This window comes from Lipotes vexillifer, unplaced genomic scaffold, assembly GCF_000442215.2.
Source record: "Lipotes vexillifer unplaced genomic scaffold, Lipotes_vexillifer_v1.1 scaffold639, whole genome shotgun sequence".
NCBI classification, from domain to species: Eukaryota; Metazoa; Chordata; class Mammalia; order Artiodactyla; family Lipotidae; genus Lipotes; species Lipotes vexillifer.
In genome coordinates, this window is record NW_006786377.1 from 1,973,659 (window position 1) to 1,987,466 (window position 13,808).

The following is a 13,808-nucleotide window of genomic DNA, read 5'->3' on the forward strand; positions in this document are numbered from 1 at the left end:
ATCGGAAGAACTAAAGAGAAGAGAACCCTGTTGGGGGGGAAGGTTCAAGGATTTCAATGACCTCCAATTATCTAAACCTTTACCAAAAACCCAAATCATGCCCGCTAATCGGCACAGGTGTGTACAGTTGACTCTTGAACGAACATGGGGATTACGGAGAGCAACCCTCAGCCCAATCGAAAATCCGAGTATAGACACACCTGAAATGAGCATAATGCTGTACATCAACTGTACTTTCATTAAAAATATTCCTGGTATATCTTATAGCCCACCTCCATATCCATGGTTCCTCCTGTATCCCCCAGTTCTGCATCTGTGGATCCAGCCAACAGCATAACGTGTAGCACTGTAGTACTTATGTTGAAACCAATCTGGCTGTGCATGGATCCAAGCAGCTCAAACCTGTGTTGCTCAAGGGTCAACTGTATTCGCATTCATGTTTTCGGTCGTTTCCTAATTTTGTCTTCATGTCCTGTGGCAAGTCTGCAACCTCATACTCTTCCATTTGCCTTCTTTGTATCTAGTCAATATCCAATGCAACCGCCTACTTTATACGTTATTTTGGAAAGATGAGTAGAAATTAACGTTACTGTCATTTTTCTCCTCAGCGCTCCTTCCTCCCTCTGCTTCTGAAACCCAAGAGGCTCAGTGAAATGGAGACTTGGAAAACAGGCAGCCCTGGGTATGAATAGTCTTCCTCCGGGTCAGAACACAGCAAAACCCTGGGGCCACCGTGACAGACAGGCATAGGAAGATTAAATGTGATAACACTTACAGAAGTGCTGGGAGACTTCCAATCAGTGGACTGCCCAGGAGAAAAGCCCATGGAGTTTTTTTGTTTTGTTTTGTTCTCTAAATTGCTTATTCACGCTTCACCCCCAGGGCAGTTATCCAAACTGCCGAGATATGGCACAGGTCTCAGTAGTTTTTTAATCATCTGGGTGGTTCTGAAATCCTCCTTGATTCTAACGTGCGGCCAGGTTGAAAATCCTCTTTTACAGATGCTCTATAAATGCTGGCTTCTATCCGTCTTCCGTCTCTGCGTCCTTCTTTCCGAATCACAGAGAAATTCCCTCCTTGCCCTTGTACATCATGGCTTCTCCGTAGACTGCTTCCGTCAATTTCAACTACGTCCCTCTCTAGAGTTGCTTCAGTCCAGAACACTTAATGCCTTTCCCTCTTTTTTATTGATTTATTTATTTTTTATTTATTTGGAGTTTATTACAGTCGCTTTGTTTTGTTTTGCTCGCACAGTATCTGGCATACGCTAAGCATTTCTAAAAATACTAGCTTCCTGCTTCCTTTAGGTTGGAAAAGTTTAACTTCCAATCACAATAGGAAGTTTTGCCCTTGAAGGCAAAATAAACAAATATAGGGAAGTTACAAACATTCCAGACTCTTAAGGAGCTCTCGTATTCACCTTATTCAGCGTAGAGTTACCAATTCCCTTCTAAAGAAGTAATAAAAAATTGTGGCTTGGCTACGTGCTGGGTGTGTGTTCAGCCCTTGACGTCTCTGAAATGTAATCCTTGTTGTTGGGTTTAATCCTCGCAACAACCAAAACACGTAGGTCCTATTTTGATTGGCATTTTACAATTGAGTAAACTGAGGCACATTGAGCCAGAGATTACAACTGGGCAAGGGTCAAGAAACAAGCTGCTGGTCTCCCAAACCTGTGCGTTCATCACTTTATTATATACAATCAATTCTTATTACTTGCAAGTTAAGTTCTATGAAGTACAGAGTAGAAGCCACAAACACTGAATTAGTGAATATACTAAACCGTCACTCCTAGGGGAAATACAGGGTTAGGTTCCTGAGAGCCTCCGGTTGTAACATTTTTATGAACCAAGCAATATACAGCCTTGTTTTGTGTGTGTGTGTGTGTGTGTGTGTGTGTGTGTGTGTGTGTGTGTGTGTGTGTGTTTCTGTTTACAGACACCTTATTTAACCTATGTTGTTGGCTTGTTGACATTAAAATCATGGCCAACAGCACTGTAACTCATGCTGAATGAAGTTTATCTGACAAGCATTTTCTCCATAAGGCACATCACAGCATTCTTGTACTTAGGAACACTAGACAGCACTTCAGCACTATGCTTTTTAAACAGCAAAGTCACTAATGAAAAGGACAAAAATGCAAAAAACACACAAACAAAGTGGCACTAAATGGACCTCAAACAGGACACTTGTTTACAGTCTGAGAGCTAAAACAAGCAGGCAGAGCTCGCCTTATTTGACCTCAGCTAGGAACGTGCATGTGGGATGACTCAAATTTTTCACTACTTTGTGCACGGCCGTGCTACTGTGAATGACTGAGAAAGTGCGATGAGTCCTGATCGGAAGGTTACAAAAATGTCAGCAAGTATGCAAATTCATAAAAGTGCAGTCTGTGAATACTGGGAATCACTGAACTTGAAGTGCCCAGTGGAGTCCTTTGCATTTTCATTCCTGAGAAAGGGGTATTCGCAGACTCCCCACATTCTTCCAGTCCCATCTAAACATCTCTTCCTGACTGGCCTTTCTCCCTGCAAGAGACCAGAGGGAATCGGGGTAACTGATGCTTCCTGCCTACCATGCTTCTAGGGACTTGGTGTGCCGTGCACTTTGCCAAGGGCTGAGAGAAATACAGTGATGTAAGATAGGCTTTCTGCTTGGACCAGTGCTCAGGGATTCCTCCTATTAGAAATCCAAGAGGCTTCTGGAGGCCTCTCAAGTTTTGTCAGATAACTAAAGAAAATACCTTCCTATTGTAACTAAATTGTATCCTGTACTCAAATTAGAATGCACATTCTCTCTCTCTGAAGTGCTTGAAATAATCCAGCAGAAGTATGTCTTCCCCCCTCCCCCCAAAAACAGCAGAAGTCAAAGTTAGCATAAAGCACCCTTAAAATCAATTATGTTTCTGACAATGTTGTATAGTGAAAGTTTTACCAACAACAACAACAAAAAAACAAAACTAGGGACTTCACTGGCGGTCCAGAAGCCTTCGCCTTCCAATGCAGGGGCTGTAGGTTCAATCCCTGGTTGGGGAGCTAAGATCCCACATGCCTCGTGGCCAAAAACCCAAAACATATCACAGAGGCAATACTGTAACAAATTCAATAAAGATTTTTAAAATGGTCCACATCAAAAAAAATCTTCAAAAAAACCCCACTTAAAATACCTTCATGAAGTAAGTAAAATGAATCATTGGATGTACCTACGACTGTTCAAAGAGGAATGTTTTTGTTGATGAAGTGGGAAATTACAGTCGGTTTTAAATGCATGGTGTAACTTCACGTGGATCTAGATTCCTGAAAAGTAGGCCACTGGGAGACCACAGCAAAGGCTGCACTTTTTGTCACCTCCGTACCAAATCGACATGCAGAAGCCTGTGGCCCCAGGATTTCACCCACTCATGCAGTAAGACTCCTGGTTGCTCTGTGCTAACACTGATATGTTAACTGCTAGGAGTACAAACACACATTTTATTGATATTTCATCTATGCCTTTGATGAGCTACACACTTTGGAACAACGTAGCCAAATGAATGAATGAATGAATGAGCTACGAAAGCAATTTTACTAAGTGAAATTTTCTTCCTGAATTGTTGTTAAGCGTCTATCCTTAAGGACAAGAAAAAATCGTTTTTGAAACTTTTACTGTAGTTAATGCCACTTTTAATGTAGTGAATGAGTTATTAAGGCATATTCTTATACCACTGGCCTTCTCAGGCTAGGGAGGAACTCTGATGAGCCCTGTTCCAAATTTTATTAAAATAACAGACAACAGAGGTCAATAAAGAAATAAACCAGAAAAGATGGGAGGAAAACTGTGGGACTACACAGATGGAGTGACTAAAACAGAAAATAAAAAAGAAAGCTGGATAGCCGAAGAGAAGCCAAGAAAAGTTTAAAGGGAAGAACAGTAGAAAATAAAGCAAAGAAACCAGAAAACAGGAGAACGGACTATCAAAACAAAGATCAGCAGAGGAAAGAGAAAGGATGCCAATGCAAAAATTACTATTTCTAACACTATTTAGTTGCAGGAAACTAAAAGAGAATTCTCTTTTACTTTCAGGGTCTTAAAAGAAATTCCAAGTCTTTATGTGAGAGAAGTGAATCGTGAATCGAGTTGCCAAGAAAACTGCTCACTAAGTAGTGCCTGGCATGCACACATGAAGGCTGCTGGGTCCCTGCACTCGCCACTGTTTGGAAACAGGGGGAATGAGGGCGAGGGATGCAGGCTGGAAATGGGACCACAACCACGGAGGGGGAGGCTTCGGGCCAGACAGCTCTGTAGCTTCCAAGCTGAAGGTAAGAATCTGAACATGAAACCTCAGAGGTCACTGGCCCGTCTTGAAGGTGACAACTTTGGGGAACCCTCAAAAAGAAGGACCCTAGCTGAGTTTATCGAGGGCTCACTGGGAGATATCCAGTCCTGAATGTTTCTTAATTAACTTTATTAACTTTCATTGATCTACTATAATTTTCCCAAGCCTAATTCACTGGAGCTTCAGAGAGTAGAAAATGAAAAGACAAAGTCGCCTACTATATCATGAAAGATGACACACTTGATTAAAGGAGATGTTATGGGAACAAACTAAGAACTCAATGTGTTCCTCTAAAAAGTTCAGGGGAGAAACAAAAGAAAAAAATCCAGGTGTGTTTGGATTTTTCTTTTTTAATTTCTGTATAGCAATGGGAGGTACTTAATAGATTTATGGTATTCATGTTATTGATAGTATTCTTATTGAAAATTTTGACTATATATATAAATTATAACTCCACAAAAATGAGTAAAGTACATTAAAAAATTTTCATTTCTCTTTGGATAGATATCTCCAGGCTACATAACAGGCATCCAGAAATACTACCCCAACTGACTTCGACACGTCCTTGCCGCTAGCATCATGACTGTCATCACCGTCACCCTCTTCCTCCTCCTTCTCTCTGCCGCCACAGCCACCATCATTGTGGATTCCACCGTCACACCACCATAATACTTCCAAGAGTCAGCCCTACTCCTTCTTATTCAATTATCACTTTGTTAAACCATAGAAAATGTTGTCATTTGGGACCAAAACAGTTGCCTTTCTAGCCTTCACATTTTTAATAGGGTTTAAACATGTACATATAATTAAAAGTGTTGTTGATTAATGCGAAATGTTCCCCCATAATTCCTACTAATATTCTCTAAGGTGCAGAACTCAGCATTCATGCTTTCTTCTCTCATGAGCTCAAGAACATTATCAAGGTGCTTCCCTTCACCTCCAGCCCACTTAAGTCCTCAGATTTCAGAGGACGCTGTGAGGGTAAGTTTCAGGGATGGAGTAGGGGACAGCTCAGACACACCGCTTTTTAAAATGATGCTATCTGTCAATTCGTCAGCAGAGTTTAAAATATAAAATAAAACTGCTGGATGATATTTTGATGGACGGCCTCCTTTCATGAAATCCTTTACACTTTCACTTTGGCTGGTTTGTGTTCAAGCAGCTGTATTTGGGGGATTTATATACCATCTTTTTCTGGAGTATGAATTTGGGTTCTAAACAGTTGTGGCCACTCTGCTTTCCTTTCTTCAATAAGCAAACTGAGACTTGGAATTAAAGCAAATGAGTAATTTGCCTCTATCAAGTCAAATGTGTCCTAGAGAAGAAGGGAACACACTTAGCCCTCTCTACTGGGTTCTTCTAACGTTACATTAAAAATAATACTGAAGTCACTGGGAGGAGTTAGAGTTATAATTTTTGTGCTGAATATGCATTTTAGAAAAAATAGAATTAAAATTCATATATTTCCTTACATAAAACTATTATCATGTAATCGGGGTTTTGACTTTTTAGAAAAATGTATCTATAAGATAGATGTTCTTTATGATAACCCAGACTGCAAACAAATGTTGCAGATGGTAATAAAGATTTTATTTAAATTTGGCTTCCACAGAAAATGAGTTCATATTATCATCAATCTATATTTGCAGTGAAACTCCTGACCACTTAAATCAGTTCTTCCCTGCAGTTTTTTTTTAGCTTACAAAAGCACCAGAACAAATATTAATATGTGAATAAAATAGCGATTGCTTGTATAGCTTATGTACTGCTTCCACATATACTAGCTCACTTGACAAAAGTACTAATGTCTTATCATGATCGGAAAGTTTGACATCTTTTATAGTTTTTCCTGATATCTATTGTTCTTGTCATTGTCCATTTCTTACCCCTGTCTTTTACATCCTTAAAATAATAAGAAACCAAAATGCTGAACCTGAACCTTCCCAAATTATGAATGTCACATCTTAAATATATTCACAAAAGTAACCCAGAGATCCAAATCACCGGAGTGTGAGAAAGAAGGTTAGAATAAGTGGCAATTACCTTTCAGGGACTTTTTACAAAACACGTACAAGCCACATAGAGTAGGTGAAAATGAAATGGGGTTTGAAGATGTGATTCTGTTTCAACCTAAAATATACTCATTCCCCAGGCAATATGTGGCTCCTTGAACTATTCTTAGACCAACACAAAGAGTCAGGTAAACAGTAACAATTTAAATGACTGAAAAAAGTAAGAACAGGGAAAAAGGGTGCTGAGATATAACCTAACTACAAAGAAAGAATTACTCAAAACTAGAAAATTAACCATTCAAATCTCTCCCTAGAAGTGAGCCTTGCTCAAAGTTGAGAAATAGTTCTAAGTGTTCACCAATGCACAAACTGGACACTAAATATATGCATACAGACAGCAGACAAATCACTAGGGCTTTGGCTTTGATGCAAAAGGTTTGTATATTGGTCAAGTTTTTTGGAGAAGTGGGCAATATTTAGCCTTTAAGAATATTGAGTAATAAAACTGAAATCAGCACAGAGTATTAAATACCTCATTTGAATTTTTAAAAACATAGTGGATATAATTAATTTTCATCTTCAATTTTATCCAAACTCCCTAAGATATTTGAACTTGCTAAGTACCCAGGATAAGATAACTCCCACTTGCCTTCATCATGACATTTTAGGTAAGACATATTTTGCAGAGTCACAGCTTGCCTATTTACAAATTTATTCCCTTTTAATAACAACTTGTTGGTACATGTGACAATCTTTCCCCATTACTATATGTCCAGGGCAGTTTTATCTGTTACATTTCTTCATGCATAAATAAGGCTACATATTGTGGCCAAAAGAAGAAAATACCCATAGCATCTTAATGTTAAATGATGTGAACTTCGCATAAATTCTCTGAACATCCCTGTGGGACATTCAAGTGGGCAATCCACACAGTAGCATTTTATAAATGGAAAAGTTAAGAACCAGAAGTAATAAAGCTTAATCTAACTGACCCAAAGTCACCAGCTAATTTGTAAGAGAAAAATAAAATAAAGACAATCAAAACTGCTTTTTGATTTGTGTCGATAAAACAGCCACTTAACTAAACTTTTTGTTTTCTACTGACCATAACATTTTAGGTCAGTAGCTTTCAAACTTCTTTACCTCAAACCACATAAGAAATACATTTTTAATCACAGCCAGCACAAACAAGCATGTACAATTAAAACAAATTTTCAGGAAACAAAACCTTCCCTTATTAGATATTACCCACTCGGCTATTTTCTATTATATTCTTTCCTATTTTATTCCTTTAAAAAAAATGTTCTAGACTCACTAAACTAATTTGGTAATCCTCTGGGTCATGACAAGCAGTTTGAAAACATTGCTTCTGGCCCCCCAAACTTTTGGTAACTACTGAAGAAAATTAGAGGTTCCTAAAAGAATCTAATCAGCTATTTTTACCCAGAGTCAAACAGCAAAACTGAGAGGGGGAAAAATATTAAGTAACATCTGTCTACTTGAAATAACTCTATTTCACAGAGCCTTCTTTTCCTCCCTGGGTAATAAAGGCAGAATTCAAACAAAAAAGACAGGATGTTATGGTAAATAAACGACAAAGGAAAAAAAAATTATTCTAAAACTGAATTTCCACACAGAATCCCATGTGTATGAGTTTTTTACCTTATTTTTTTTAAGTTCCATATATTTTTTTATTATTCTAAAAGTATCTGAATATCATCTAATGCAAAAAGTTTAAGATGGGGCATGTTATAGCGATATTATTTGCCACTGGTATGATGAACAATTTTGAATAAAACGTGATTCCCCTCTTTATTTGACCATGCTCACTTTGTAATTATCAGCAAGGCAGTAAATAATCCACTGAGAAGCAGCCTCATTAGTGCCCATTGAAATTCAGTGGCATTAATTTGCAATAAAAGAACTGAAAATTAAATGGAAAAGAAAATAGTTTCTAGAGTCTACCGTAAGGTTATGGAATTCACATCATACCACTGCCTTCCTTCACAACAAGGAGTTTAAAAGGTTTGAGTTAGACTTAATCGTTATACTTTGTTCTAACACTTTTTTAAAAAAAAGTGGGCAGAATAAATTCTTTTTTGTTTTCCATTTTAACCCTGAATTAAAACAAGTTAAATTAACGTGATAGATGCCAACTTTTTCAAGTTTTGTTCATTGTTTGTCTTCTGAGGAATAACTCAGGCTGGACCTGCTTGGCTGTGGGATGTTCTAAAGTCCTTTGAGGGGCTGAAGGATGTGGAGTATGTTCAGATACCCCAAGAGTCTGCCTTCACAATCCTCTGGGGCCACCCTGCATCTTCCTATTTCTTCTGCTACAAATATCTGTGGATACAGAACACTGGATGGAAAATCGGTCCACAGCTTGCTATACAGAAAGATCTGGGTGAAAGTGGAAGGCGAGTCCAGGCACCAGTGTACAGTCAGGCAGTGCCTAACTCAGCACCCAGCCACGTGGGTGCCCTGAGGCCTCCCAGCGGCACCTAGGGCACAGGTATTCACCCGGACCACCTGCCTAAGCCTTCCTCAAGTCCATCACGAAGAGAAGGGAGATGCTGTCAAAAGGAAAATGGGAAGAAGAGGGGAGAAGGAAAGTATAATCTCTACAAGCAAAAATAAATAAGGACACAAAACATTTGCCTCTTAAGTCACAAAAGGGTCCCAAACTACCAACTGCTTCTTCGCTCTTGAAGGAAAAGCACAGAACCGGGCTGAACCCCTGCTCCCCAGTCCTGGGGCATTCTCCTCCCTGGTAGGCCAGAAATGAACCTTAGCTGTCAGGAAAGTATTTCAAAACAGTCGTGCTTCGATGTGGCATGTGTTAAACCCGCAGGACACTTATAAATCTCTGGCTGTCAGAAGTCTTCTGTCTGCCCTGACACGGACTCAGCCGGGTAACTCAGAAATCAGAAACTCCTTAAGAGCCATTGAACTCTATTGCTCCTCTGAGCAGCGCAATTCGATCCTACAGCCCTCCAAGGTGGGACGGGGAGGGCGAGGAAAGCAGTGCTAGGAATCGCTTCCCAAGGGAATCACCTTCACCATCATTATCATCACCATCATCATAGCGTGCATATTTCCACCCCGAAATTCTAGGAGAAAGTTAATTTGGCAAGCACATTAAAACAAAATTGTAAAATAATACTAATAATATAAATAAATAAAATTCTGAGCTCCGCTAGCCCCAGACACCTTCAGCCTTAAATACCAAAGCGGGACATTTTCTAGGGACTCAGAGCACCTTGTGTTTATTTGCTCTGGGGTGTTCCCCACACACACACACGCTAATAACCTCTGCTTTGCACAGTTTTCCAATATTTGTTTAGTTAGGAAGCACACGGGGTTTCGGATCTGCATCTCACGCAGACACTGGGGGAGGGGGGGGGCGTGGAGAACAGAATGTTGCTTTTTTTTTTTTTTTTTTTTTTTTTTTTTTTTTTTTTTTTTTTTCAAAGCCGCCAGGCCAGAGAACTTGACTCTCGAACGCGAGATCCCCGCGTGACCCTGGGCCGGGCCGCGCGCTAGCCCTCGGGTCGCGCGTCCGCGGTTCCGGCGGCGGCCGGGTTGCTGGGCGCCCGGCCCCGCGGCCTGCGGGCCCCGCGAGCTCCCGGCGGCGCGGCCCCTCGCCCCCCGCTCCCTCCCGCCGCCGGGCGCGCGGCGGCCACCCCGACGTGGCGCTGCGGGCGGCGCGGGTACCTGTAGAAGGCGGGAGGGCCGGCCTCGCGCACCGCATAGCCGCTCGGCTCGTTCTCCAGGTAATAGGGCACCTGTTGGCCGTGGGGATGCAGGAAGGGCGAGAGCTGCGGCGGCGGGTGCAGGAGCACCAGCGGGCTCGGAGACACGCTGTTGAGCGGCGGGAAAGCCCCCAGGCCGCTGGCGCCGAACGCAGCCGCCTCGGACCCGGGGCCATAGGCGAGGCCCGACTGGCCGTAGACGGGCGCGGAGGCGGCGGCCGCGGCGTTGAAGTCGTACGCGGCGCCCTCGGGGTAGTTGTACACGGCGGGCTTGCTGCTGTCCACGTACACCTCGCTCAGGGGCCGCTCCAGGGGGATCTTGAGCTGCGGGCGGTTCAGGGGCTCCAGCTCGTTGGCTTGGATCTGGTGCAGCAGGGCCATGCCAGACGCTTTGGTGTGCAGGGTCATGGTCATGGTCAGTGGCCGCGGGCAAGGCGCAAACCGTCTCCCCGCGCGGCAGAGGGCTCAGCAGCCGACCGGCCACCTGGAAGAAGAGCACAGCCCGCGGTTAGAGGCGGCGCAGCGCATGTCCCGCCGCGACGCGAGCTCCGGCCCTGCCCCGGGAGCCGGCCCTTCCGATGGAGCGGGCCGGCCGGACGCGAGCAAGTGCAGCCCGGCGCGAGCGCGCTCCGCCAACTCCCGGGCTCGGGTCTCCAACTTTAAGTACCGGTCTCCCGAGCTCGTATGCATTACAGAGGTGCTGGAAGCCGGCCAGGGGCTGTTGCCTGGCCCTGACGTTGGCTTAAACATCACTCCAGGCGCAGCTCGTTTTGGAGCGATCCCAAAGAGCAGCTTCCCTGAACTTTACTTTACTTGTCGCTGCTGGATAGAGGCTGAATTTCACTGCAGGAGGGCGGGGGAGCCAAGGGATCTCCTAAAGGTGGCCCAGAGAAGACGGGGTTTAAAACAAACTCGGAAGACTAATCCAGGGGCCGGCTTTCTCTAACGTGCTACCTTATGTGCCCCGTGCCACGCTCCAATCTATCTCTGTTTGTCTCTCTTACTGTTTGATTCACACTCCTCGTTGGCTGGAAATACGTAGTGTGTACATAGAATGACCCTGGGGAGGACCACTCTGTAACCGAGATACGGCAGATAGAGTGGGGTATGCGGTTGAATATGCAGACAGCTATATTTAGCAGCTGCCGGGACTGATGGGAGGCATCTGGGGGGAAGGGGGTGGAGATTCAAGGTGTACATATAGGAAGAGCCGCGCTTTGCAGCAGGAGAGTGCTGCCCAACCTCAGTTTTCCTCATCTTCAAAATTCTCCCAAAGTGGTCCCCTCCAGCCACGACCTTCTGAGATTCTCCCAGCCCGACTCGTCTGTTTGTGCTGGACCACAGTACTGTACTTGCTCCCAATAGGAATTCTAATGTGAATGACGATTTACAAAAACCTTCCGTTAGGCGGACATGGGTCTTCATGCCTTCCACTGATTATGCAACCAAAACTTCAGAAAACTGAATATGAAACGTGACCTTACCATAAAAAAAAAATAACCTCAGGTCATTAATCAAATCTTTGGCAATTAGGTTACACTGTTGGTCTAACCAACAAATTTTAAAAAGCAATGATACATTTCTGTTCTTTCATCCTATGATTGGACCTTCTTGGTTCACTTGGACTAGGATATGCAGAATCAAATATCCAGATTGAAAGAGAAATAGGAAAAAGTTTTGTACTGAATTAAAAACTAAACACGCTCAAGTACATTATATATATATATAACATAATATATAATACTATATAGTATATAATTGTACATATAAGTATATATTAAAAAGATATGGTAAATATATTGTGCACCTATAATCTTGGACAGTTTATACTTTTTAATAAACTTCCTTTGCCCCAGCCTAATGAACTCTGGTATAAACATCAGATACTTTGCTTTAACTGCTATACCAAACACCTGACAGAATACCTGACAAAATGTTTGTGTCATATATAAATGACAAGGATGCTGTTACTGACAGTAATATTTTGGGGTATCTTTATACTAATAAGCACACATTTTACCTAATTCTTACAAGAACAGACAGACCATTTGGGGGTAATATGCAGATGCAGCTGATTTACTATGAAGCCAAAATTGAGCTCAGCAACAGTAACTATAGATTGTAAGCACAGAAAGGGTTAAAAACACATTAGGTGAATCACAGATATTTCTCTTTATGGCCAGCAACCATTACTTTCCAAAGCAATTTTTTTTACAGATGACTTCGTTTCGGTAAATCACACTTTGCATTTTCAAATGTCTTTTTAAAACCCATGCAAAAGCACTTCGGAGGGCTCTTAAAAATCTGAACCTGCTGAATTATATGTAAATTACACAAAGAACCTTACAAGTCCTGAAAGCAGAAGGAGATGCGCACATAAACCCACGGAAAACAGCAAATCCTCATCTCCCTGCTAGGATACAGACACTGGCCAGAAAGGTAAGTTGCTTTCTCAAAATGCTAAAGCTACAAAGAGAAATCAAAACAATCCTACCCTGCTGGATCAAGAGCGTCTTTCCAGAAATGTTCCATGGGCTTGTAGAAGTCAAGGGCTGAGACAGTGAGAATGAAGGAAAGAATGTGCTCACATGTGCCTGTGGCTCTGTGTGTGAGCAAGGCAGAGCGTGTGGGGCTGTGTTTGTATGTGGAATGGCAGGGAATCGGGAAGCAGCCAGTAGGCAGGGCACTTGGCAGCCCCTCCCGGCAGGCACAGCAACTGGGCTGCTGCACAGAGATGGATGAATGGCCGTGGAGAGTAAGGAGAAGCTTGCTGTCTGCTCCTGGGGAGAAAGGTGACACACTCAAGTCAGCATTATTGGGGAGAAGCAAAACTCCAGCCCTTTTTGCTCCTTATACTTCGAGCCTAGGAAGTGCCCCATGTTTTCTGCTGCCATCCTAGTCAAGAGGGAAAACAGGCTTGCTGTAAATCATAGGCTTATGCTAAAATAGGATGCCAGTCAAAAGTGTGTAGATATCAAGTTTACAAAATGTGACACGGGCGGTTTTTCCTGAAGAATATAATTTAACAATAAAAGCCGCCTGGGATACACTTGGATCTGATGCCTTGCTGGCCCCAGCCCCCAGTCTCTGAACAGACACACTGTTGCCTTGCCTCTGATTGCACCAGGAAACCAGACTTTGGAATAAATGTTTTGGCATTCTAGGGATGTGTTTCCAACTGAAACATAATATTCCTCCACCTCATTAACCAAACCCACAAACCTTTCCATGAATAGCTCAGTTGACTGCTTTCTGTAAACATGAAAAGATATATTATTAAAAGCCCAGAGTAGGAAGATAAGACAAAGGTGGGTACCTTTGTTGAACTGATTTTAGGCTTTCTGGTTCTAGAGGCATTGATCATGGGGAAAGGGTCTCTCATTTCTCAACGGTGCCCACATGGATCCACCAGGTTCTCAACTTTTCTCTTGACCATGGTGCTAACACACAATAAGACGGTGCTCCTAGGGGCCCTCACCCAGTGTCTCAGGACATGTGACACCTAGTGGAGCCTTTGTTGCCAGACATTAGTCACTGCCTTGGGTATTAAATGACTCTAATCACAATGCCAGGAGTGGCCAGTCTCTGGCCTGGGACTCTATGCAGTTACCAAGAGATTTATGAGTGACTCTTGAGACCAGTACAAAGAAAGAAGTAAAAAGTTACTTTTTTTTAAGTTGCAAAAATGTTAATGATGTCATAATGCAAATATATATTTTGTGCTTTGAA

General features: G+C 42.5%; 1 protein-coding gene across 1 annotated transcript in view; it reads right to left on the reverse strand.

The window, feature by feature from the left end:
• Positions 1–12,655, reverse strand: part of ESR1 (estrogen receptor 1) — a 252,905-nt gene extending 240,250 nt beyond the window's left edge. The window contains exons 1-2 of the mRNA XM_007458744.1: positions 12,574–12,655; positions 10,042–10,563 (exon numbers count right to left, since the gene is read on the reverse strand). Coding sequence (XP_007458806.1) covers positions 10,042–10,493 — 452 coding nt within the window. The 5' untranslated portion in view covers positions 10,494–10,563; positions 12,574–12,655. The remainder of the gene's footprint in view (positions 1–10,041; positions 10,564–12,573) is intronic.
• Positions 12,656–13,808: the final 1,153 nt, after the last annotated feature.